A 27,480-nucleotide genomic window follows, 5' to 3' on the forward strand; every position below is an offset into this window, starting at 1 on the left:
CACAGCTAGTAAGTGTCTAAGGCCAGATTTGAACTCACAATCCCCAGCCCAATGCTCTCTCTGCTGCACCACCTAGCTGCTCAGAATTGGCTTAATTAGATACATACTATTTCCCCCATTAGAATGTAAACCCCTTTATAACAAGAAATTTCTTTTTGGACCTTGCATCCCCAATGCCTAGCTAGTGCAGTACCTTGTACATAGTAGGCACTTTAAAAATGCTTGTTGAATTGAATTTTTGGATGGAATCAGCACCAGCTTCCTACCTTCCAATTAGGGAATAGTCCACTTTCTGAGGAGTCTAGGTCACTTGTCTTGAAAGTGTGGCCTGATGTGCTTTGAGAAAGAGTTTGAGAGAAAGGGTAGCTGAATGGGATTGGAGTTGGGGCTATGATAAGGGCAGGATTGAGGAGACAAACTTCAAGAGATAGACAGAAGGGGCATTAGAGAACATGGGGATGGTATAAAGGGGCACCCCTTCCATGGGCAATGTGGTATTCCCATCTCTATGGGAAAGGGGAAGAGAAAATGGGTGGAGACAGGAGGGAGCCTGTGGAAACTCAGTTTGCATTTCAAATCCTAACTTGATATTCAGGTTTTGCGTTCCCACCTCTTCCAATGACTATTGGATGAGATTAGAAAATCTCACTGTGCTGACTTTTCCCTTGTCACGTAGAATCTCTCCTCTTATGTATTTAAGGACTCCGACTACAGCAACTCCCCCTAAAAAAGCCCTGTTTACAACCCTTTTCCCTGTAGATTAAAGGGAAATCCCACACAGGGCTCAGCTGAGGTGGAGGTGAATGAAAAAATGTCAACATGCTGAAAGTTCCTGGCTCCAAACAGCATGGGGACCTTGTGGGACATGGTCAGGAGATCAAGGGGCAGGTCATGTTGTACAAAGAGAGCCTGATGATTCTAGTGTCTCTAGGCTAAAATACAAACTCATCTGACTTCAGCCTATCTGTCTAGACTGACTACACATTGCTGTGAATCCTGTCATTCCCACCTCCCCACCTTCTAGCCCAAGTGCCTACTATACCTGACATTCTCCTCCCTCTAAGCCTAGAGAACTCTCTGTCATCATTGTTTGCAAGCCCTGGTTCAGTGCCTATGAGAACTCTTTCCTGATTTCCAAACATTAGTTTGGAACATATATTAACATAGTTAACATTTCCAACACTCTTCCCTGCCCCCTTCTTTGTATTTATTTTTTTATAGAGAGTCAGCCAGGTAGTATAGTGGTTAGAGCTCAGGAGCTGGAATCTGGAAGACCAGGGTTCAGTCTTGTCTTGAACACTTTACTGCTGTGTGACTTTGGCTAAGTCACAGCCTCAGTTCCCTCATTTGTAAAATGGGGAATAATAATAGGCCCTACCTCATAGGTCTGTCATGAGGATCAAATGAGATAACATATGCAAAGCTTGTTGCAAACTTTAAAGTGCTATATGAATATTAGTTATTAATGTTATTTCTGTCTATACATACTATCCCCACTCCCACATACCACCCCCAGGAAAATTTAAGGTCTTTAAATTCAGGGATTGTTTTGGTTTTTTTGTCTTTCTATTCCCAAGTGTATAAAGCATCTGGCAGATAGTAGGGACTTGTATTCCCAAGTGTATATGACACTTGGCATATAGTAGGGACTTTCTTAGTAAATGCTTGTTGAATTGACTTGAATACAAGGCCTGTCTCTGTCCACAGAGGGTCTAGTTGGGTGCCACAATATTTTGTCTCTGACTTCCATATAGTTTCTATTACCCTGGACTCCTTTTAACTTTAGAGAGTTATCTGACACTTTGGGCAGAGGATGGGAAAGGTGGATTGGTACAAGACAACTGAAGCAAGGAAAGACTTTGGAATCCTAGGGAATTCCAGCTTTGGAGTAGACAGTCCCCCACCCCCACCCTGTTCCTGCTTCCTCCCCCCCCCTCATCCTCTGGATGGTGGCAGCAGAAAAGTCCCCAGAGAAGTTCTGATGGGAATGTGGCTGAGGAGGCCTTGTTTGGAGGCTGCCCAGAGGAGAAATCCCTTCCTCATCCAAGAAAGAGCAGAAGCTGGCCTCCTGCCTCCTGCTTCACACTCCATTCCCCATGACTGTGATTCTACACAGGGAGATTCTGTGATAGAAGGACAGGGGACCTGGCTTCTTTTCTCAGCTGTGCTACTTTCTAGCTATGTGACACTGGTTAAGAGAATGTTGGATTTGGAGGTGAAAGACTCCAAATTTTAGCTCTCACTTTGTAGTCCTGTGACATGGGGTCACTTAACCTCTCTGGCTATCAGTTTCCTCATCTGTAAATTGGGAGGTTTGGATTAGATAACCTACAAAGGTCCTTTCCAGCTCTAAAATCTATTATCCTACTTCCTCTTTCTGGGCTTCAGTTTTCCCATTTATAAAATGAGAGGTTTGGATTAGATGACCTCTCAGGTCCCAACTTTCCAGCTCTAAATCCATGATACTACTGTCACGCTCTGAACCTCAGTTTCCTTATCTATGAAATGAGGGTGAGGGATAAAGGTTCTCTAAAGGTCCCTCCTAGCCCTAAATCCTAAAATCCAATGAGTCTCTGATCATCTAGAAGTCACTCAGTCCCCAGTCTCAGGTAAGGATAAAACTATAATTACTTCTCCCAGTTAATTGTAGACTGAAATACAGGGTGGGGAAGGCGGATTGTCCTAGTATTAGAGAAAGTCATTGGCAATGTTCGGGTAGACTCACAGTGAGCTACATGGGACATGTCTCTGGGGTGGGAGGAATTTCAGTCTTGGTGCAAAGGAAAGGTCTTCCTGGCTAAAAGACTCTAAATGACCAGACCTTTGGGCCTTATCAACCTCATCCAGCTGTTTAATCGTGTTGTGAAGGAGCTGGCCGTTGCTGTGGAAACTGTGTGTGAGAGGTTTAGTGCAGCTGGTTCTCAGCGAAAATGTGGTCAGAGAGGGACTGGAGGACAGCAGTCATGGCCCTGATATCTGACAGTTCTTACAGTGCAGGCAAAGAAGTGACCCTGGGCCTCTTAGTCTTTCCATTAATGAGATACCATGCTAATACTCTAGGTGGATGTGACCCTCAGTTGCCCTAGGTTAGGATAATCTGTGGTTTGGAGTGAAAATGGCTGGGTGACGGTTTCAGTCCTCCTTCCCCTTCCCCTTCCCCTCATTGAGGCATTTAAGTGAGAACAGCTAAATGGTGAAGTGGATAGAGTGCTGGGCTTGGAGTAAGGATAGACCTGAGTTCAAATCTAGCCTCAGAAACTTCCTACCTGTGTGACCTTGGGTAAGTCATGTTACCTCTGTTTGCCACTGGAGAAGAAAAGGTCAATTCCAGTATTTTGGCCAAGAAATCTTTATCAAGAAGAGTGGGACAACAACCAACCTTGGAGTCAGGAAGACTTTAGTTTGAATCCTCCTTCAGACACAACTAACTGTGTGACCCTGGGCAAATCACTTCACTCGTGTTTTTCCCAGCTGTAAAATGGGAATGATCATAATAGCATTTACTTCACAGGGTTATTGTAAGGATCAAATGAGATAATATGTGTAAACAGATTTGCAAAACTCTTGGTGCTTTACCAAAAAAAGTTAGCTGCTATTTTATACTTGTCTTTGCAATAATTAGGTGCCATTTTGGGCCTGAGTGAGATGGATGGTGTGAGAGAGAAGATTGTCAGGGGAGGGAAAACATCAGAGTTCTTTCTGGTCTGTTCACTTAAGACCATAGATTTAGAGCCAGAAGGGACCTCTAGCTACCCTTATGGTCATCTTGGCTAGTAAGAGGGATCAGGTTTTTGAAATTAACATTGCTCAAGGTCACAGCTGTCCTAGATCCCTGGTCAAATCTATCACTCTTACTCCCAGTTCCTGATCACTCAGCTTTCTGTAAGGGTGAATCAGAAGAGGCAGGAAAGTTAGGTTGGGAGAAGTCAGGGATAGAGGAGGGGAATGGAAGAGGATTAGGCTGGGTGGGATGGTTTGGGGTGGGGAGGAAGAACTGGACAACAGATGAATGCAACAGCAGGTGAGGGATCTGCTACTTGTCCAAGGTTCAGGGGATGACTCCACAAGCAGACTGTGGAGAGAGAACATACAGGACAGGGCTGTTTCTTTTCATATTCATCTGTCTCCTGCTTTGCACAAATTTTTTCCCATCTAACGTGAGGAAATTAACTCTACCATTGTAGACTGGCATTTGATCCATAACTGTTGTCCTTAGAGAGTTTCCTGAGGGACTGAGAGATAAACTGACTTACAGGTAGGCCTGAGAGGGAAGACTTGAATTTAGGTCTTCCTATCTCTGAGGCCAGCTCTCTTACTCCTACATCATTCTGGCCCTCACTTTGTACATTAATAAATGTGCCCACTCCAGCTTCCAGCCAGATGGGCCCCTGACTTCCTTCCCTATGCAACATTCTATCTGTCTCCCATGTCTGGAAGGCTCTTCCTTGTCACCTCTGACTCTCTGAACCCCTAGTCCTCTTCAAGACTCAGCTGAAGTCCCATCTCCCACGAGAGGATTTATCTGATTCCACTGAGTTCCTAGTGACTCCCCCCACCATTAACTTAGTCTATAGTTTGTATTTAGGTATTTGTGTTCATATAGTCTCCCTCTAGACTATAAGTTGTTTGAGGGCAGGGACTGATTTTGACTTTATCTCAGTGCCTAGAATAGAGTAGGCATTGATTCTTGTCAAATTGAATTGAATTGAGCTGTTATTGCTGTAACAAATCAGCCTTGTTTTGCTCTGTTTTCTGACATCCTAATCTTTTAGGATGGGAGTTCTTTAACCTATGGGCCTCAGAAGGGGTCCATCAATAGAACTCTAGGGATCTGAGAATGAAGGAGGGGAAAATTACATCTTTATTTTCACTAATCTCTAACTGAAATTTAGTGTTTCCTTCAATTATTTAAAAATAGTATTCTGAGGAGTCCGTGATATGTTTTACCTGATTGCACATATATATAGGTTATATATATATATATATATATATATATATATATATATATATATATATAGGTCAGATTGCTTGCTCTTGGGGAGGGGGAAGGAGAGAGAGGGAGGGAGAAAAATTTGGAAATCAAAATATTATTTTAAAAAAAAATGAATGCTGAGGAGTCCGTAGACTTTACTAGACTTCCAACCAGGTCCATATTACAAGAAAGGTAAAAAACTTAGGACTACATCATGCACAGTAACAGCAACATTGGGAAATGATCTGTGATTGACCTAGCTCTTCTCAGCAAAAGCCTTGTAATGGGAAACACTACCCACATCCAGAGAAAGAACTGATGGACCCTAAATGTAGAGCAAAGCATACTATTTTCACTTTCTGTATTTTTTCATGGTGGGCAACTAGGTGGTGCAGTGGATAGAGCACCAGTGCAGGAGTCAGGAGGACCTGAGTTCAAATCTCACCTCAGATACTGGACACTCACTAGCTATGTGACCTTGGGCAAGCCACTTAACCCCAAATGCCTCATCCTGGGTCATCTCTGGTCATCCTGAGGAATATCTGGTCACTGGATTCAGATAGCTCTGGAAGAGAAGTGAGGCTGATGACCTGCACTGCCCTCCCTCACTCAAAACAAAGTCAAGTGCAAGTCATGTCATTATTTCTCTGATGGCATGGTCTTCTTCAGTAACAAAGGACAAACACAATTTTTTCATGGTTTTTTTCCTTTTGCAAACTGTAATTTTTTTCGCACACTGTTTCTTCTTTCATAACATGACAAAAATGGAAATATGTTTTACATGATTGCATATATATACATATATACACGTATAACCTATATATATATATGTATATATATATACATACACACACAAATATAACCTATATCAAATTGCTTGCTGTCTTAGGGAAAGGGGGGAGAAGGGAAGGAAGGAGAAAATTTGGAACTCAAAATTTTATAAAAAATGAATGTTAAATTGTCTTTACATGTAATTTGGAAAAAATTAAATAAAATGCTATTTTTAAAAAAACCCAAACTTCTGTTCTAGAGGCTGAAGGGATTTTTCCCATTTTACAGACGGTGAAATCAAGATTTCCCAACTATGGGGTTGATACCTTAAGGGCTCAAGGTTCCACAGCAAGTTGCCAGGGTAACTAAAATTAGAACCCGTGTCCCAATTTCTAGTCAGCTCTACCTTGCTAAATTCTAATATCTGATGTCACATCTAAGAGTTATTCTGCACATTCATAGGTACACTCACTCTCAGTATTCTCTCATACTCATGCCTGTTCTCACTTGTTCCAGTGCATGCTACTTCACCTTTTCCCATATTCATTTAGTAAACATTTGACTCAAATTTGTTTAATACCTGTTATACACAAGGTCTTATGCTGAGTTCTGAGTGGGATAAAGATAAATAAGGTAATGTGCCTGCCCTCAAGAAGCTTATAATCTAATAGGGAGGTAAGACAAGGATATAGAAAAAAATATTAGCAAGAAAAAGAGGCAAAGTTGTACAAATGAGAGGGGGTAGGGAGGACTGGGAGAGAGACTGTAGAGAACTGCTGAGTTGGAATTTGAATTAGGCCTTGAAGAATGCAAAGAGTACATAAGAAAAGGTCAAGGACAGATCACAGGCTATCTTGGGGTGGGGGGAGGGGAGGAAGGGGGAGAAAATTTGGAACTCAAAATCTTACGGAAGTGAATGGTGAAAACTAAAAATAATTTTTAAAAAAAGATCAAGGAGAGGAGGCATTAAGTAGTAGGAAGAGAGTCGGCCTTACTGGGCTTAATGTTAGGAAGACTGGGCAAAAGGAAGAGGAGGTGAGTAGAAAGTACATATGTATTTGGATTCAAAAGCCTTAGGTTCAAGTCCATATCCTCCTAGCTCTGAGTTTAGTTTCCTCATCTACAAAATGAGCAGGTGGGACTACATTAATCAGGTCCTTTCCAGACCTAAATCAGCGGTCCTGGGAGTCCTTGTTCTACCCTTACTAGCTCAGTGATTGAACAAACTCTCTGAGTCTGGGTTTCTTTACCTGTGTAATGAGAGTCCTAAAACTAATCCTCCATAGGCATGTTATGATGTATTTTGTGAAACATTCTGTAAATCTTAAAGAGCTTAGTTATTAACAAAGAAGTCATTCCACGTAAGGGGAATGGAATGAAGTGAATTGCTGGCAAAGGGTTAGGCGTGGCTAATTGGAGGAACAATGGTAGGTCTGTCTGTCTTAAGGGGACAGCTGGAAAGGTAGATTGGGGCCAACTTGCTATCAGCAGCTGATTGGGGCCAGGTTATTAGCAGTAGCACCTAGGGTTCTTTAAGAATCTACAATGCTCAGGGCATTTTGTTAGATACTGAGATGTGAGAGAGTCCCTACTGCCATGTGGCTTATATTTCAGTTGGGGAAACAGGTAACAGCACAATGTGGCATGTCCCTAGTGCCAAATGAGGCCTATAAATAGTGCATGGAGGACCTAGTAAGCGTCGTAGGCTCAGGATGAGGGCAGGAGTGGAGGATGGCTGCCTGGAGTTCTTCACCTGGGCTTCGGAGGACATAGAAATAGAGGAAGAAGAAGGATATGATAGGATTCAGATCCTAGATAGATTATAGATAGGTATATACTCTATAGATAGATTATAGAAGGGACCTCACAGGTCACCTAGTCCAATGCCTTAATTTTGCAGCTGAGGAAATTGATTAGTAATTAATTTAGTAACTAAGGTAGTAAATAGCAGAGCAGGGATTTGAACCAGGTCCTAGAAGTTTAAATCCAGCTTGATCTCCCTTGTACCATGCAGATAGCAGCCGGGGAAAGGGGTTAAGCAAGAGAATAGAGTTGGAATGGACAAGGCATGCTTCAGAAACACTAAGGAAGTTGGGTTATTAAGGAGGAGTGGGAGATAAGGCTGGAGAGATCACTAAGAGTCCAGATTGCAGAAGACCTTGAATGCCAAAATCAGGAGTTTGGTCCCTCATCTAGCCAACAAGCATCTATTAAACGCTAATTTTGTGCTAGGCATTGGGTTAATCCCTGGACTCACAGAGCAGGGAAGTGACATCTTGAGAGCTATACTTTAGGATAAACACCTTGGTGGCTAAAGCAGATGGTGTGTTATAGTAGGGAGAGAATTGAAGGCTACTGTAATAGCTCAGGCAAGGAGAGATGAGAGCCTGAACTAGAGTTGTGGCTGTATGAGTGAAGACAAGTTGTGGAAATAGACATGATTTGGTACTGGATTAGATATGACAGTGAGAGAGAGAAAAGAGTCAAAAATGATGAGTTTTCTAGCAAAGTCGTCATCCTCATTCTTTCCTCCAGTCATGGAAGTCCAATGGCAAGATATAAATCAAGATGACCAGAGATGGCCCAGGATACAATGGGTGACCACTGCCTTTCTCAATTAAGATCTTTCCCAGGTCTCACTTTGTCTAAGGCAACACCCTTTTCCTTTTTTTAAAATAAAATTTCATTTTTCTCCCCAATTACACATAAAAATAATTTTTAACATTCCTTTTAAAGTTTTGAGTTCCAAATTCTATTTCTCCCTCCCTTTTCCCCTCCCTGAGATGTTAAGCAATCTGATATAGGTTATACATGTGTAATCATGTAAAACAAGTCCCTATTAGTCATTTTGTGGAATAAAACTTAAACAAGAAAGAAAAGGAAAGAAAAAGAAAGAGAAAGAGAGAAAATGAAAGATAGTGTACTTCAGTCTGTATTCAGATGCCATCAGTTCTTTCTCTGGAAGCAGATAGCATTTTTCATCATGAGTCCTTTGAGATTGTCTTGGATCATTGTATTCCTGAAAATAGCTAAGTCATTCACAGTTATTCATCATACAATATTGCAGTTACTGTATGTAATGTTCTCCTGGTTCTGCTCACTTCACTCTGTATCGGTTCATGTGAGTCTTTCCAGGTTTTTCTGAAATCAGCCTGCTTATCACTTCTTATAGCACAGTAATATTCCATTACAGCCATATATCACCACTTGTTCAGCCATTCCCCTATTGATAGGCGTCTCCTCAATTTCCAATTCTTAGCCACCGCAAAAAAAGAGCTGTTATAAATATTTTTGTGCAAATAAATTGTTTTCTCTTTTCTTTGATCTCTTTGGGATAGACTTAGTAGTGGTATTGCTGAGTCAGAGGGCAGGCATGGCTTTATAGCCCTTTGGGTATAGTTCGAAATTGCTCTCTAGAATGGTTAGATCAGGCAACATCCTTTCAGTGACTAAGGGCTAGATAAGAATTGAGTCAAAAGATGGCCTAATTTACCATCACAAACATATCAAAGTTTCTGGCCAGAACAGAAAACAATTGCTTTTAGGTATCACAAGAATGATGACACTCTAAATGGTGCCAAGGAAATCTGTAAGGGAGGAAATTCTTTGAGGAAAAAATGAGTCTGAATGTGTTGAGTATAAATTTCTATGGGATATCCAATTCAAGATGTCCAAGGGGCAGTTGGAGATGCGTGTTTTTGGCTCAGCAGAGAGACTAGAGACAGATATATAGATCTGGAATTCATCTGCAGAGAGATAATAACGGGCACTGATGAAATCACCAAATAAGATAGTACAGAGAGAAAGGACCAGGACAGTTCCTTGTGAGGCACTTATAGTTAGTAGGTGAAGAACCAGCCAAGAAAACTGAGGAGTTTTCAGACAGCTAGGAGGAAAACCAGGAGAGAGTACTTATATGAAAACCCAGAGAGGAGAGATGTCCATAAAACGATCAACAGTGTCAAATACCACAGAGAGAACAAGAAGAATGAGGATTAAGAAAATTTGGCAGTTAAGAGATAACTGGTATCTTTGGAAACAGTAGTTTCAGTTGAATGACAAAATTGTTAGTCAGATTGCAGAGGATTTAGAAGAAAGTCAAAGGAGAGAAAGTAGAAGCAGCACTATAGACTGCTTTCTCAAGGAGCTTAGTCATAAAATAGAAGAGAAATACACAATAATAGCTAGTGAAGATGGTTGGATCAAGTAAAGATTTTTTTATAAGAATATAGGAGTCATATTTGTAGGCAGCTAGAAAAGAGCTGGTAGAGAGGAAGAGATTAAATTTGAGAGAGAGAGAAAGAGAGAGAGGAGGGAAGAAAGTGGGGGGCAATTTATTGAAGAAACTGTGAGAGGAATGTCATTAAAGGTGCCTATGGAATGGCTGGTCCCTTCATCTGAGACCAAAATGTACAAGGAGATGTTTGAGAGACTCAAAATGAGGAAGAAAGGTTGTTCTTGTTGAGTGCTCTCCATAGGCAATGGAAGGTTACTCACTGGCTTTGAGCAGAGAGATGATATGGATAAGTGAATCTTTAAATAAAATTTGAAAATGGTGAGGAGAAGGCATTGGAGAAGAGAGAGAGTTGGAAAGGGTGGGAGTGGAACTTAATTTATAAATTGTTTAGGAATAAGTGGTTGCTAAGGTCATGAAAGAAATTAGTGTTGACTACACTAAAAACAAACAAACCCAAAACCCAACAACCTCTGAACTTGACAAGCATTAAACAAAATGGGCATTTCCATATACATACTATAATAGAAGACTGAACGTGAAACTGTGGGTCTTTATTATATACAACTTATTTTTCTTTTAAATAAATTCAGCTTGTAACTTTCAGGATTCTTTCTGTCTTTCCATCTGTTCTATTTGACTATTTGTTTGAGAAGCTTGGTGGTGAAAGGAAGGAGGAAAATGGGATGATAGTTTGAAGAAACTAAGGACCAAGTGACTTGCTTAATGTAACATAGGTGAGTGAGAGCTGACTGTCTTACCCAGGTCTCCTCACTTCAGATCCAACACTCCTGCATTACAACTTGTGTTTATAGACATAATTCAAGGCAACAAGCATGTATTAAGTGCTTTTTTGTTGTGGTGGTTCAGTTGTGTCTTCATGACCTCTGGGGTTTTCTTGGCAAAGATACTGGAGTGGTTTACTACTTCCTCCTCCAGCTCATTTTACAGATGAGGAAACTGAGGCAAACAGGGTTAAGTGGCTTGCCCAGGGTAATACAGCTGGTAAGTGTCTGAGTCCCAATTTGAATTCAAGTCTTCCTGACTCTATGTCCAGCACTCTGTCCACTGCACCACCTAACTGCTCCTATTACATGTCTACTTTGTGCCAGACCCTGTCTTAAAAACTGAAGACACAAAAGCCTGCCCCCAGGAAGCTTACATTGTACTGGGGGAAGGGGAAAACAACATGTCAACAGTTCAGTAATTATCAAATAGTTATAAAATAAATGCAAAGTTACTTGAAGAAGATGCTTATGGGGTCTTACTCTTGATTGGCACCTTGAAGGGAATTCAGGATTACAAGGCATAAAGGTGAGGAGAGAGTGCATCCTAGGCTGAGGGCACAGGGACAGAAAGTAGATATTCCTCTACTGTGGACAGGAAGGAAGCCAGCTTGGCTGGACCAAAGAGTATGTAAGGGGGAGAGACAGGATATCAGCTGAGAGGCTGGAAGCAAGCTTTTAAATGCTAAATGAAGACTTTGTATTTTAGCCCAGAGGCAGTGAACTCCATCAGTCAATTGACAAGCATTTATTAAGCATCTCCTATTGGCCAGAGGATAGAAAAACAAAGATTCAAACAATCTCTTCTCTCAAAGGAACTAATGCAAAGCTTTGAATGCCAGGTTAAGGATTTGCTCCAGAATATCACCCAAGGTTTTTGAACAGGAAAAGGTACAAGTTGGGTATTTCAGAAAGATTAATTTAATGGCATTGTACAAAGCTGCCTTGGCAGGTGAGAGGAATAAGAGGCAAGGAGACTAGTTAGACAGCTATTCTAGGTGGAATGGATTTAGAAGGAAAAATCAATAGGAATTAGTGACTGATTAAACTGGAGGCCTGGGAGAGGAAGGAGACAATATAACTTTGAAATATCTAGCCTGGAAGACTAGGAGGACAATGCTGTCATAGGCAGACATAGGGAAGCTTAATAGTGAATAGTTGATAGTTGCCTGTGATGTATTTAGTTATAAACAGTTTGAGTTTGTGACCAGACATAGGGATTTGGGGCCAGAAGATAATTTAAAGATTTTCTTCTAAATCAGGGATGGGGAACCTTCATCCTCAAGGCCATATGTGGCCCTCTAGGTCCTCAAGTGCAAGCCTTTGACTGAATCAAACTTCACAGAACAAATCCCCTTAATAAAAGGATTTGTTCTGTAAAACTTGGACTCAGTCAAAAGGCCAAGGACCTAGAAGGTCACATGTGGCTTCGAGGCCATAGATTCCCCACCCCTGTTCTACATCAACCCCTTAATTTTGCAAATGAAGAAACTGAGGCCAAGGCAAAGCTGGATTTTGAACCCAGCTCTGACTCCAAGTCCAAATTCAGTTTTCACTGGATGCAAAGAAATATTCATCATGCAGCTAGAGATATGGGACAGGAGGCCAGAAATAGGGATTGGGGAGTTATAGCATCTTAGGATAATAGAGTAAGGGCTGGAAAGGCTATGTAGACCAACCTCCCTCTGGCAGGGGAGGCAAAAGCAGAAAGTGGAACCATTGAAGATGACAGAAGGAATAACAGAGAGATAGGGGGATCCTGAAAATAAAGGAGAGAATGTCAGAAAAGGGGTGAGGGGGAGCAGGGCAGGGAACAGTCCGTAGTATCAAATGCTAAAGAAAGCTCTCAGAGAAACAGGTCTGAGGAAAGGCCATTGGATTTAACAACTAGGAAAGCATCGGTGAAGTTGGAGAAAACTGTTTCAATGAGGGCTAGGGGATGGAGGCAGAAACCAGTTTAGAAAGAGTTAGGGTGTGAGTAGGTGAAGAGGAAGTAAGGGCAGCTTTCACTCCCACTCACATGCTCATTTGTATACTCACCACATTCCAGTTCTCTCACACATTCATTGAACATTAACAAACAATTCACTCGAACCTAGAAGCTCCACTGGAAAATCTTCCCATCTGCCCTCCAGCAGCTCAATCCTCTTGCCGGTATTGAGGATGCGGGTGAGGTGGGTCCTGTGTGTTGTTGATTGAGATACCAGAGGGAATTCAGAGATGTGACAGGCATGAATGAATGAATGAAGAATGGAAAAGTATTGGTTGAGCTCTTACCATATGCCAAGCACTCCGCTAAGAGCTGGGGACATAAATAGAAAAGTAAAGAGAGTCCACCATACTCAGTCAAAAGGGGAAGGGAGCATATATTTGCAGGGAGAACAAAGTCCAATGGTCATTAGGATCCTGGGGCAAGGCAGGTGGTAATGCATTTTATGGTCATTTGCATCAATAAAACCATATCTGTTTCTGATTTTGAACCATTTGATGGTGCCAAGGACTTTTGTGCCTATCTTCACTTGAATGTTGCTATTCATTCATTTCACAAACATTTATTTAGGACATGCTATGAATAAGGCGCTCTGCTAAACTTTAGCCATACAGAGAAAAATGGACACAGATCCTGCTCTCAAAGAACAAGTTGAGAACAGGACATAGAGACGAGTCCAGTTTTCCTGGACTGTAAGAAGAAGCAATGGAAGAGTAAGTTGAAACCTTATTGTAAAGGGCATCGAATGCCAGGAACAGACATTTATTTTGATTTTGTAGGTGATAGGGAGCACAAGTTGACTGATTTTGAGTAGAGAAGCTGTGTGTGAGTAGAGACATGACAATATTAGAAGTTTTCAATAGGAAGAAGACTTGGACAGCAGAGTTGGACAGCTCCCTTGTCTGAGCTTTTCTCTTTCTGACCAGATAGATTTTCCCCAGTTTCCATCTTCTCTTGAATGTTTTTTTTCCTTTTTCTCTTCTTTCTTTTTCCTTCTTCCTTATAAGATCATAGAGTCAAGGATTTAAGGAAAGGACCTTACAAGCAATGAAGTCTAAGCTTCTCATTTTACAGATGAGTAAACTGAGGCACAATGGGATTAGACTGAAGGATTTCCAAGTTCCCTTCTAATAGGACCTTATAAGGTATTTATACGTTGGACTTCAAGTCAGAAAGCCTGGAGTTCAGACCCTGCCTTGGATACTTACTAGCTGTGAGACTCTAGGCAAGTCACTTAACCTCTGTCACCCCAGTTTCCTCATCTGTCAAATGGGGATAATAATAGCACCCACCTCCAGGAGTTATTGTGAAAATCAAAAGAAATAATGTTACATGTAGCACTTTGCAAACCTTAAAGTGTTAACCATCCTTAAATACTTACCATCATTATTATTATTAATAGAAATTCCTTAGAGTTAAGGATACTTTCATTTTGAGGGCAGGTAGGTGTCTCAGTGGGCAGTGTGCCAAGCCTGGAGTCAGACAGACTCATCTTTCTGAGTTCAGATCCAGCCACAGACACTTACTAGCTGTGTGATCCTGGGTAAGTCACTTAACCCTGTTTGCCTCAGTTTTCTCATCTGTAAAATGAGCTGGAAAAGAAAAAAAATGGCAAATGGGGTCATTGAGAGTCATAGATATGACTGAAATGACTGAGAAATCAAAAAAAAAAATCCTAAACCAATGGGCCTTTAATAATTGCTACAGTTTAGAGATTACTAATTCAGAGCTAGAAGGAAGCCCTAGAGGCCATCAAATCCAACCCCTCATTTTACAAATGAGAAAACTGAGGGTAGGAGAAGTTAAATAACTTGCCCAGAGTCATACAACCAGCACGTATCAGGATTTGAAGTCACGTCTTCTTGGAATGAATGAATAAATGAAAATTATCTCCCTTTTTTTGTTAGAAGCATAACTATTTTTCCTTTCTATGTTATGGACTAACTAACCTTTCTTATTTCCTTCTTTTTCCAGGACCCAAACCTAACGTTGCACACAGACAATCCAGACCTCACCCCCTGTTTCCAAAACTCTCTGCTTGCTTGGGCCCCTTGCATCTACCTCTGGGCTTCGCTGCCCTGTTACCTGTTCTACCTCCGGCGACGAAACCAAGGCTATATCATCCTTTCTGGCCTCTGTAGACTCAAGACGGTCAGTGATTAGACAAGGGTGCCCTTGGGTAGGGGAAAGTCATTGACTGGCTGCTGATATCTTGGAGCAGAAGAGAAATTCTATTCTAAGCCCTAATTTCCCCAGCTGCTAGGCCAGTCTCTGAAGGTCCTCACTACTCTTCCCCACTCCCTGTCCTGGCCCACGGTAATTGGCAAGATGCCTTTTAAGTCCATTAGTCAATTAGGAAACTCCCTACATGAGGAAGTTGAATCAAGTTCCTCAATGTTTCACCCTGAGCCTGGGTCTTCTCTGCCCTGCAACTCTCAGGCTGTGTATAGACTTGGTGGTTGATTGCTGCCAGTGAACTCTCAGTGGACTCTCCTCTGGGTCAACAGCAGCTCCTAGAATAGGATGGCAGCTTTCCTTTCCTCAACCCCTTTTATCCCAAAGGAAGGCTTCCATCTCCTCAGTCCCCTGCCCGTGCCCCTGCCCATGCCCCTGCCCATGCCCCTGCCCCCCTCCACAGTGCCTTCATCTCTTGGTAGGCAGTTGGTGTCCTGCTCTGGTGTGTGACATGGGCCGATCTCTTCTACTCCTTCTCTGGCCTGGTGAGGGGCTCCATCCCAGCCCCCATCTACTTTGTAACTCCCCTCATCTTGGGGGTTACCATGGTTAGTATGGGACTCTGGAAGCTTGGGAGAGGGTAAGCAGGCTGGCTTTGGAGTTGGGGAAAGTCTAGTGCCTCTGGAAGGGTGGTAATGACATTGCTAGTAGCAGCCTGGGGAAAGGTACTAATGACTTTGAAATACTTATACTGGGTATACTTGGTGACCTCTGGGGAGGGAGAAATGGTGATGCCAACAGTTATCTACATATTTCTTTTTCGCATAGAACATAAGTTCCTTGAAAGCAGGACTTTTTCATTTGTGTGTGTGTATGTACATCTATACACAGACAGAGACATAACACATATACACACATATACATACATAATACATATATACAATACATACATATATACATATGTGTGTGTATACACACATATCCAGTGCCTCACACTGACACTTAGTAGGTGCCTTAGTTACTTAGTCGGTGCCATGCTTGTTGATTGACTGGTCTAGCCCAGAGGTTTCTCCCTTCCCATCTTCCCTTTAACTCAAATAGAGAGCTTGGGGTGGAGAATGGAGTCATGCAGGATGCTCTCTGGCAGCCAGAGATTACCTACACTGCTACATGCAATGGATCCATGTTTCCGCTCTGTATTCTCCTCCCCTCAGCTCCTGGCCACCCTGCTGATCCAATATGAACGACTGCGGGGTGTTCGATCCTCTGGTGTCCTAATCATCTTTTGGTTCCTGTCTTGTGTCTGTGCTATTGTCCCTTTTCGCTCCAAGATCCGCGTTACCTTGGAAGAGGTACGGTGTGTGTGGGGGGGGGGGGGGGGGGGGGAAGGGAGGCGGAAATAGGTCAAGTCCAAGTTCCCTGGGGGAGTGACACCTTGATAACATCACAATGACTCCTCAGTTGGGGACTCCTATTATCATATAAAGGCAGCTAGGTGGTGCCGTGGATAGAGCACTGACTTGGAATCAGGAAGACTGAGTTCAAATCTGGCCTAAGACACTTGCTAACTGTGGGATCCTGGGCAAGTCATTTAGCCCTGTTTACCTCAGTTTCTTCACCTGTAAAGTGAGCAAAAGGAAATGACCAACTACTCCAGTATCTTTATCAAGAAGACCTCAAATGGGGTCACAAAGAGTCAGACATGACTTGAAACGACTGAACATCATCATATATTCAGGGAGTGGTGAGAAAGCAGAGCAGGAGGTACCATCTTTAGAAAGGGAAAGCAAGGTTGGGGCTCCAGTGAGAACAGCCACAGGCATACCCATAGACAAACTTCCTCTTCATAACCATGCTTCTCCCTAACCCCTTGTCCTCCACAGGGTGAAGTCAAAGACCCTTTTCGCTTTACTACTTTCTATATATACTTTGCCCTTATCCTTTTCTCTCTCATCCTTTCCTGCTTCAAGGACAAACCATCTTTTTTTTCACCCTCTGTCAGCATGGACCATGTAAGTGACTGAGAGAGATGGTGTTGGGAGGGATGGCAAAGTTTGGGGAGTTATACCTTGGGTTCATTGAATCATTTTCCCCAAGATGCTTCCTTCCTAGGCCTCCCACAGTGGGTCAGAGGGTATGTGGATGATTGTGGGGGAGAAGGAAGGGAGAGGGTATTAGGCATTGAGTAGCCTAAAGAGTAGTGACTATGAGAGTTGGTGGTGTTGGTTGCTCCTGCTGTGGGAACAAGGGAGCAGTCACGATCCAGACTGCTCTGACTCCTTCCTCATGACCTCCATCTCTAAAACTCTGACAGAATCCTTGCCCAGAGGCCACTGCTGGGTTCCTCTCTCGTCTGACCTTCTGGTGGTTCACTAAGTAAGTTGACTTCTGACATTGATCTCATGAGGGTGAGGGGTTGGAAACCCAAAGAACTGATTTAGTCTCTTTGGCTTGGGAGCCATATGTTTCGTTTGTTTGCAACCTTCTCCTACCCCAAATATAAGACAGAGTTCAGCTCAAGGAACCATGTCTGTTATTGGGACTAATCACCAACCTTCAGCCCCAATCTGCAGGGCTAGCTGCCAACCCTGAATCTGGCTAGTTAGGACATGCCCCCAGGTCAGATGCATGGGGGTAATTAGCCTGGCAAGGGCACCGTTAGTAGGTGCGTTGGTTTTCAACAATCTGGCAAGTTTGTCACCTTCCTTGGCTGAGCCTCAGAGTTAGATCATCAGGTGATAATTATGCCTATGACCCTCAGACTGGTAGTTCATTGTCTCTAGTTCATAGAAAAGAAGCCTGAGCTTCTGATCCAACACACTTTCCATGATGTAACTACCTCTAACCTAGATATTAGACCCAGGGAAGTGCAGCCAGAGCTTGAATCAGATTGAAAGTTGACCGGATTTCCTTGTGTTGGGTGGAGGTGGGGTAAGATAAGGGGCCAAGGAAAGGATTGAGGACTAGATGACCAGCCTGTCCCCCTCAATAGTCCTGTGACAAATTCTTGGATAACAAGCCCACCATGAAACCCTTTTTTCCAGAGTCCTGTGCTCATTGAAAACTAAAATCCTACATTGGGGAGCTACCACTAATCAATGGCAGAATTCCATTGGTCTCTTTCTCCCTGTAAGTGATTATGTCTCCCTCTCCCTTTTTCCCTTCTCTCTAGCATGGCCATCCTTGGGTACCGACGACCTCTGGAGGAGAAGGACCTGTGGTCTCTGAATGAGGAAGAATCTTCAAAAACTGTAGTAGCTCGGCTGCTGAAGGAGTGGGAGAAACAGAGAGTACAAGCCAAACAGTAAGGACTAGCCCTTTCCTCTTGAAAAGTTGAAGTTAATAGTCAACAAGCATTTATTCCAAGCATTTTTTAAGTGCTTTGTGTGAAGCAATGCTAAGTATAGGAAAAAAAGGAGAGGGGAGGGGGCAACCCTCAGCAAAGTCAGTTGACTCCTTGATACTAGAGCCTTCTTCTGTCTCTTCTTTAGGTACTCCTCTCCTTAGGAGGCATGTTGTCTATTCCTTCTTAAGCCTGCCCTTATGAGTCATTTCAAATAGAATTTATTGATTAGTTCTCCTGAGTAAAAGGTCCCCCCACTCCTCTAAGAATAGTTCCTGCCCCTGAGTCTGGAGTCCTGCTGACCTCACTGGGTACTTCCTTTAACCTCAGGTCAGGGAAGGAGGCTAGACTCTGTTCCCTCAAAGAGGAAGGTAGGTTCCAAGTACTGGAAGGCTCCCCACTTCTTGTCTTCATTGATCTATATTTTATGTCCTATCTCTAAACCTCAGTTTCCTCATTTGTAAAATGAAGAAGTTAATCTCTAAGGTTTCCTGGCTTCATTCTTCAAATACTTGATCTGGAGGCAGGAGAGTGGATAAGAATGACTCTCTAGGCCAGCATCTCTAGTCATTTTTGTTTCCTGGACCCCTTTAGCAGTCTGGTGAAACCTAGGGACTTCTTTTCAGAATCATGTTTTTAAATAGTTGAAGAAAATAGTGCATTTCAGTTAGAGTTTAGTAAAAAATGAAGATGTAGCGTTTTTTCCCCATTCAAGTTCAGAGATCTCCATAAATCTGTCCATGGAATCCTTGGTGGGTGGGTGGGTGTGAGGGGGGAGGGTATCTGTGGATTCCACATGAAGAATTACTGGTTTAGGCTAAAACGGCCATCAGAAGGGCAACAAGGAATTCAAGAGTCTGCCCCCTGGATATTTGCCCTGGCCAACTCATCAGGCGAAAGAGATGAGAGCTCATAGACCTCTGACCTTTTTCAGTCCCAGGATTGCATATATTCCCTGTCTCCCTGTTCCCATTAGGCTCTGAATTTCACACTCTTCTCTCTGCCTCCTCCTCCATCCCTCCATCCTCTCCTAGGCCTGGGGCTGGAAGTCTTTTAAACTCAAAACTGCCTTCTGTTGACTGGCTGTCAGCCTAGCTTGAGATACAGGATTGTCAGCAGAATCCCAGCTCCTGTGTTTCTGAGTCTTCTGAACGTCACACCCTGCCTGCACTCCCTCCCCCCACCTCCAACAAATGGTCATCCTTCCTGCTTTGGTTCTCCCCACACACCCCCTCCCATCACAACTTCCCCCATCCCAGCTGCAAATCTGCCTCTTTGGGGCCTCAGCAAATGAGCTGAAACCACGGCCTCTTATCTTCCCTTGTGATTAAGAAACCATTTAGAATTTGTGCTACTAGCTGGCGCAGCAACCTCCCTGGAGCCATCTGGGCATGTAGGAAGGGATTGTAGCTAATCCTTTCCCCAACTTTCTCCATCTCATCCCATCTCAGACCCAGAGAGTTTTAGGAATTGCTGAGAATTTTGACCTTCTAGTTTGAGAACAGAGGGAAGGAGGCCAAAGTATGAGAGGGATGTGGTGGAGATGGAATCTCTATCCCTGATGGATCTACAGCTGGGGTCCCAAATCCAATTCATCCTTGTACATTGGAGAATTAACAGTCACATTCTGCTTGAGGAGAGGTCACCTCTGAACAGGACTGCTCCAAGTCTGGGTTTGAAAGAAGAGCAACTATTTTCCTCCTCCAACCTCAATGAAGACCCCTCCCCCACAAAAAATCCAACCGCACACCCTATTCAACCCTTCCATATGGGCTTTCTGACCATCTTTTTACCCTCTGCTCCCTTCTCATCCAGGTCCAAAGATGCGGCATTTACAAAGACCCCCAATGCAAAGGGGAGGGTCTCCAATGAAGAGGCAGGGGAAGGTGAGGTTCTGCTCTCTGACCAGCCCCAGAAACGGGAGCCGTCCTTTCTTCGGGCCTTGTTGATGACTTTTGGACCCTACTTCCTCATTGGCTCTTTCTACAAGTTGATCCAAGACTTGCTGTCCTTTGTCAACCCCCAGCTGCTCAGGTCTGACTATTCCTTCAGGCTATGGGTTCCTTTGGGTATTTTTACCATGGGGCAGGGATGAATGGGGATGAATGGAATGATTCCATGTTTTGATGAAAAGACCAACAAAGTTAGGAGACATATTAAGTCTGTCTCTGACTTGTATTATATCAGTTATGGAAATGTGGACAATTTTTTTCACCACTCAGCCTCGGTTTCCTCATTCATTTGGAAAATGAGGAAAATTAAAACTTACACCATTTACTGGGACTTTCTTTAACTATCAATACACAGAGCTGAGTCCAAGTCAGAGGACAGCACAGTGGTACAGAGTGGGAAAAACATTAAATTGGAAGAGTATGGGTGCTGGCTCTCCTGACTTGCTGTGTGACTTTGGAAAAGTCTCTTCTGACATAATTTTTCTCCTCTGTAAAATGAGTTGGTTTTGGTGTTGGTCAGTTGTTTTGGACTCTTAATGACCCTATTTGGGGTTTTCTTGGCAAAGATATTAGAGTGGTTTACCATTTCCTTCTCCAGCTCATTTATAGATGAGAAAACAGGGTTAAGTGACTTGCCCAGGGTCACACAGCTAGTAAATGTCTAAGGTCAGATTTGAACTTAGGTCCTAATTCCAGGTCAGGTCCTCTATCCACTGAGCCACATAGCTGCCCAATGGCTACTTGTTGAGAACTGAATTCTAGGTGTGTGCTCAAGAGAAAGTTTTCCCGTAGCTGAATCATGTTAGCCGATAGCCCTCACTTACCCTCATAAAACTCTTCTCCAATTTTCCTGCAGCATATTGATCAAGTTCATTTCGAACCCTTCAGCCCCAGCCTGGTGGGGTTTCTTGGTGGCTGGGCTGATGTTTGGGTGCTCAGTTATACAGACTCTGATCTTGCACCAGCATTTCCAGTATGTCTTTGTGACTGGCATACGGCTTCGTGCGGGGATCACTGGCATCATCTATCGGAAGGTCAGCTGGAAGAGGGGGAGGAGGGACTGGGTAGGCCAACGGGCTTCTCATACCCCAACATGAATGAATGCTTGGTATTGATACTAAGCAGACTTGGGAACCTTTGAGTTACAGTGTGTCCAGAGGTCAGTTCCCATCCCCAGCACCAATCCCAAGTCCCACCCATCCCTCTACTCTGCTCTATCTGCTTCTAGGCCCTGGTTATCACCAACTCAGCCAAGCGTTCTTCCACTGTGGGAGAGATTGTCAACCTGATGTCCGTAGATGCCCAGCGATTCACAGACTTGGTCCCCTTCCTCAACATGCTGTGGTCAGCACCCATGCAGATCATCCTGGCCATTTACTTTTTGTGGCAGGTGACTCACCCTGTCCTAATCCCTCAGCATTGTTAGAGTCACCTGCTACCATAATCTCCACTGCCTTGTATTGACTTTCTCACTGGGGTAACTCACTACAGTAACAGGAAGGAAATCATTATCTCTGACACTGGGGGCAAGTAGAAAGAATAGGGTGAACCTGTACTTAATGAGCCTCTAGAGCTCTGCACCCTCACCCCAATCCTACTACATGACCTCTTCCCTCCTTCCGGGAAACTCTATTATAGAATTGGAATGGACAGGATCAGGGGAGAAAGGAAATCTGTCAGCAGCTGGTCCTGACTTGAAGAAGGGAGCCCTGGAATTAGTGAAGAGGTGTGTCTATGCATCCCTCTCTCTTTCTGTCCATCTCTCTGTCTCTGTCTGTCTCTTTGCCTCTGTGTCTCTCTCTGTCTCTTCACCTCTGTGTCTCTGTACCTCTCTGTCTCTCTATCTCTTTGCCTCTCCGTCTCAATCTCTCTGCCTCCTTGCCTCTTTCTGACTCCCTGCTTCTCTGTCTCTCTGCCTCCCTGTCTCGCTCTGCCTCTCTGTCTCTCTCTGTCTGTTTGCCTCTCTGTCTCTGTACCTCTCTGTCTCTTTGCCTCTCTGTCTCGATCTCTCTGCCTCCCTGTCTCTGACTCCCTGTCTCTCTCTCTGCCTCTCTGTCTATGTCTGTCTCTTTGCCTCCCTGTCTGACTCACTCTGGCCCTGTCAGTTAAGATGGGTCTGGTCCTCCCTGACTGCTTGGCCTTTTCTGACTATCTGTTTTGTTTGCCTTTCTTTATCCTGTCACTCTGGTCTGTCTGTCTTTATCTGGCTCTTTCTGTACATCTGTCTCTTCCTGATCCTCTTTGTCTAACTCTGCCTGGTCCTCTCAGTCTGGCCTTATCCGACTTTCTATTTCTATTTGGCTCTTTCTGTCTGTCTTAAACAATAATAGGTAAGATTTATATGAGGGAGCCTAGGTGGTGCAGTGGATAGAGTGCCACTGGACCTGGAGTTAAAAAGACCTTAATTCAAATGCAGCCTCAGACACTTACTGGCTGTGTGACCCAGGGCAAGTCTCTTAACCCTGTTTGCTTCAGTTTCCTCCTCTGTAAAATGAATTGGTGAAGGAAACGGCAGACTACTTCATATCTTTGCCCAAAAACCTCCAAAGGAGGTCATGAAGAGTCAGATGCAACTAAAATAACTCAAAACAACGAAACAAAAGCACCTATCTTGCAGGGTTGTTATAAGGATCAAATGAGATAATAACTGTAAAGTGCTTGGCACAGTGCCTGGCACATAGTAGGTGATATATTATCATTATTATTTATATGGTCATAGCTTTAGTGCTGAAAGAGATCTGAGAGACCAGCTAAGGCAACTCCTTCATTTATTAGATGAGGAAATGGAGGGCCAGAGTTACACACAGGTGAATGACAGATCTCCAAGACTTAGACTGAAGTCCTCTGGTTCTGAATCCATTGCCATTTCCCCCTGTGCCTCTCTACACTGCTGCTGCTGCTGCCTCTCACTGGTCATCCTTTCTGCCTCAGAACCTGGGTCCCTCTGTCCTGGCTGGCGTTGCTCTGATGATTTTGTTGATTCCTCTTAATGGAGCCATTGCCATGAAGACCCGGGCACTCCAGGTGGGTACCAAACCCATGCCCCAGGATAGTGGAGGTGGGGTGAGAGACTGTCTGTGACGGGGTGAAGGGTTTGAAGAGGCTCCCGGAGCTGAAATGAGATATCATTCAGTCTCAGCTGAAACTCTTCTGAGTCCTTCCCTTGCCTCATCAAAATTCCCCTTTCAGAAGAAAAGGTTCTCAGGTATCAGTCAAATAAGATATGGGGTGGAGTGGGTTGATATGGAGCCTTTCTTGTTAGCCATAATCACAAAAGGAGAAGTAGCATCCCTTCCTCCCTACCTCAAAGAATACTGTGTATACACACAGTTTTCTATTTATTTATCTGTGTACATTTTGCAGAATGTAAGATCTGTGAGGGCAGGCACTGTTTTCACAGTTGGCTTCATCTCTCCAGTGCCCCGCTCGGTGACTGGCACATAACTAGGTGTTTATGTAAATGCTTGTTTAATGAATTAACTGAACGAATAAATATGACTTTCCCCCTCAAACACACCCAGGTGGAACAGATGGGGTACAAGGACTCCCGAATCAAACTAATGAGTGAGATTCTGAGTGGAATCAAGGTTCTAAAACTGTATGCTTGGGAGCCCAGCTTTTCCCAGATGATAGAGAAAATCCGCCTAGGAGAGCTTCAAGTGCTACGCAAGGCAGCCTTCCTCAGTGCAGTGTCTACCTTCACCTGGTTCAGTGCCCCCTTCCTGGTATGATGGGGGAGAAGGAGGAAATAAGGGAGGGGGGTGGAAGTGGCTGTCCCAAATCCTGAGACCATGATGGGGAGTCTCTTAAAAGTTAGAAGTCCCTTGACAAGTATCTTGTTGCACCTTTGGTAGATAGACACAGTCTAGGAGGAAATTGAAGCAAACTGGGGTTAAATGAGTTGGCTAAGGTCACACAGCTAATACATGTCCAAGGCTGGATTTGAACTCAGGTATTCCTGACTCCAAGCCTAGGGCTCTGTCCATTGAACCATCTAGCTGCCTTATAACTGATCCTTTCTGTTTGTCTGGCTCTTCCTCGCTCTATCTGTCTATCTGTCTGTCTGTCTTTATCTGATCCTTTCTCCCTGGACTTGTCTCTTGAGTGATGTTCAGCACTGAGAAGGCGTCCCCAGCCCTAGTATGTTCAGGGAGATTTGTACAGAAGTCCAATTTGAGGTATACTTAAAAAGCACTGATCTTGGATTCAGAGAATCAGAGTTCTAATTCTCCTTCTGTTACTACCTGGACATGATCATGAGCAAATCACTTAATCTCACTGGGCCTCAGTTTCCTCATTTGTAAAATGAATGGTTTGACTAGATGTCCTCAGAGATCCCTCCTGACTAGGATCCTATGATTTTCATCACAACTGTAACTGGGAATCTTGACAATTGGGTCAGACTCAGTTAAACAGAGGTATGGAAGGTGTGGTGCAGGTAGGGCTTGGAAGAGACAGACAATGCTGTTATGTGTAGGTCCAACCATGTCACTGCCCTACTCAATAAACTCCAGTAGCAGCCTGTCACCTCCAGGATCAAATACGAAACCCTCTGTTTGGTGTGCAAAGTCCTTCACAATGTAGCTCACCCTCCCACCTTTCCAGTCTTCTTATACCTTACATATCCCCAACCTCCTACATACTCTTTAATCCAAAGATACTGGTCTCCTTATAGTTTCATATCTTGGCTCTGGGAATTTTATTTTTCCCCCATGCCTGGAATGCTTTCCGTTGTTGTGCCCCCTGGATTCCCTGGCTTCCTACAAGTCCCAATCAAAATCCTATCTTCTACAAGATGCCTTTCCCAATTCTTCTCAGTTCCATTGACTTCTCTGTTAATTATTTTTTATTTGCCCACCATGTTTGTTAATACATATTTGTTTGCTTATCTCCACTACTAGACTTGTGAGTTTCTTGAGAGCAGAGACCGCCTTTTGCCTTTCTTAATATCCTTAGCACTGTACCTGGTGTATACTATGCACTATATTTTATTGACTGACTGACCAACTAGTCATGCCAGGAAGAAGGATGGTCTGTCTCCTACAAGGACCTCCTCTGGCCCTTGACCAAGCCCCTTCAACCTTCCCCTGGGACCTCTCCTTTACCATCCTCCCAACAATGACTGCAAAAAACTTAGAAGTATAGAAACTGCTCTGCAGAGAAATCTCAGCCCACCATCTGGAGGCAGTGTGCCCCCTCCACGTTAGTTCCTGGAGCAAAGCCTTAGTTACAGTTCTGACATGAAGAAGCATCTATCAAGCACCAACTACAGCTAGGTACCCATTCGGCTGAAAAAAGAATTCCCCCAAGTAGTTGCAATATTAGAATTCACATTGCATATTTCCATAAGTCTGGAACAAATGACCACGTTTTATACAGTTATTGTTTTGAAAAATGCCAGTTCCAAAACATGAAACCATCTCAGGAGGTTTGCACTCATGTTCATGATGCCCCAGACACCTCGAGGCTTGTTCTCACTTTCCCTTCTTCCAAATTGGATCTCAAACCCACCTCCTCCAGGAATGGAGCCTAAATCTGCTTTCTAGTCAGAACTTCTGCTTCCCCTAGCTTTCCACCTACCTCCCTGGCCTTCTTTGGTATTTCCTTTCCCTGGTGGGAGGAGAGACATTTGGGCCAGATGTACCATTTCCACAGACCCTCCTCCCCTTCCACTTCCACACACACACACACACACACACACACACGCATACACACACACACACACTCCCCTTAACCTCTGAAGCTGGTGAGTATTCTTCAGGGATTTCCTATGTCTTCCTCCTTGGACCTGAGAGTTAATCTATCTCCCAGGTGTCACTGACCACCTTTGCTGTCTATGTATCAGTGGATGAGAAGAATATCCTGGATGCCCAGAAGGCTTTTGTGTCTTTGTCGCTGTTCAATATCCTAAGGTTTCCTCTTAATGCTCTGCCTCAGGTCATCAGCGGCTTGGCTCAGGTAACTACAGACTTTGGGGCTCTAGGGAGGTCACTCAGGGTCAGGGGATGGAGATTTTATTGGGGGTTTCCAAAATTGCTCATAGGGAGTCAAGCCTCTGGTGCCTAGAATCCTGGAGTGGGTTACCTGGAGTGGGGGTGTAGAGCACCTGCAGTGCTCAGGTTGGCCCTGGAGGTTCCAGTTCTAGCTAGAACCACAGTGGATCATGGTCAGCAGGAGTGAAGAGGACACAGTGCAGAGCTCTGGGCTCTCTGTGCTTCCTTCCTGGCTGGATCAAGGGGCAGAGGGGGCAGAGGCTTGGACAGAGGCCTTAATGTATCCTCCATCTCCTCAGACCAGTGTGTCTCTGAAACGGATCCAGAATTTCTTGAATCATGAAGAGCTCAACCCCCAGTGTGTGGAAACAAGGACCATTTCTCCAGGTCCACAGACTCTTTTCCATGCTCACTTCCCTCCTCTCCTTCTCCATTTGGCACATTTTCCTACCCAGACTTCCCCTTTCTCCAGAAAAATCCCTTAATCCACAGTTTCCTTGTTTTTCTCCATTGGCTCCTCCTCTTCCTCTTTCCCCTTCTGCTTTGGGGCTCCCAAGGTTTCCTACCCATCTGGTCCCTGCCTTCCTTCTCCCCTGTTCCCTTTGCCCTCCCATGCTCCAAATCCCCTCTTCTCCCCTTCACCCCCTGTTCCCTGCCCCCATCACACTGGCCAGCTTTCTGCTTATTTGCATATCACTTCCAATTAGTCACTAAAAGTCTCCTTAACCTCTCTTTAGAATTCTGTTCTCCCTGTAATTCCTGGCCCACTCTCAATGCCCCCAGGACTCCCTGTCTTCTTCATTGCTTCCTATCACTCCCTTGATGCCCTAAACACCCACCCCGTTACGTGCCCTGAGGAATCCACAGTGTCCCAGCATTCCTTTCCCCTTAATTCCACAAACACAGCCCCCTGCCCACCCACACCCCTGCCTATTATTCTTGTTCTTTCCTTAATCTTTTCCCTCCAACTCCCACGGACCTCCACCCCCATCATTCCCTACCATTCCCTGAGTCTACATTAATCCTTCCTAGCATTCTATACTCCCATAATACCTTGCCTATCCTTAATCCTCTCAGGCCTCCTCACACACTCCCCCTCATACAGGAACAAAATGCCTTCAACATGCCGTGGTCCCTCCCAGGGCTCTCTGGTCCCTTCTTCCCCCTAATACTCTCCTCTTTTAATCAGTCTGGCTTTCTGTCCATCCCTATCCCATAACTCCCTCTCATTCCCCGAGCCCCTCTTATATACTCCTAGAATTCTG

The 27,480-nt window shown here is 44.0% G+C and overlaps 1 protein-coding gene across 2 annotated transcripts in view; it reads left to right on the forward strand.

The window, feature by feature from the left end:
- The window catches only part of ABCC3 (ATP binding cassette subfamily C member 3), a 72,531-nt gene that overhangs the window by 16,669 nt on the left and 28,382 nt on the right, over window positions 1–27,480 (forward strand). The window contains exons 2-14 of one of the 2 annotated variants that reach the window (XM_072646692.1): window positions 14,727–14,903; window positions 15,410–15,535; window positions 16,142–16,279; window positions 16,811–16,939; window positions 17,242–17,303; window positions 18,100–18,231; window positions 20,086–20,304; window positions 21,079–21,256; window positions 21,451–21,612; window positions 23,154–23,246; window positions 23,744–23,947; window positions 26,034–26,180; window positions 26,515–26,602. In XM_072646692.1, coding sequence (XP_072502793.1) covers window positions 14,727–14,903; window positions 15,410–15,535; window positions 16,142–16,279; window positions 16,811–16,939; window positions 17,242–17,303; window positions 18,100–18,231; window positions 20,086–20,304; window positions 21,079–21,256; window positions 21,451–21,612; window positions 23,154–23,246; window positions 23,744–23,947; window positions 26,034–26,180; window positions 26,515–26,602 — 1,855 coding nt within the window. The remainder of the gene's footprint in view (window positions 1–14,726; window positions 14,904–15,409; window positions 15,536–16,141; window positions 16,280–16,810; window positions 16,940–17,241; window positions 17,304–18,099; window positions 18,232–20,085; window positions 20,305–21,078; window positions 21,257–21,450; window positions 21,613–23,153; window positions 23,247–23,743; window positions 23,948–26,033; window positions 26,181–26,514; window positions 26,603–27,480) is intronic. The other variant, XM_072646691.1, reaches the window with a different exon arrangement.

This window comes from Notamacropus eugenii, chromosome 2 (assembly GCF_028372415.1).
Source record: "Notamacropus eugenii isolate mMacEug1 chromosome 2, mMacEug1.pri_v2, whole genome shotgun sequence".
NCBI lineage: Eukaryota > Metazoa > Chordata > Mammalia > Diprotodontia > Macropodidae > Notamacropus > Notamacropus eugenii.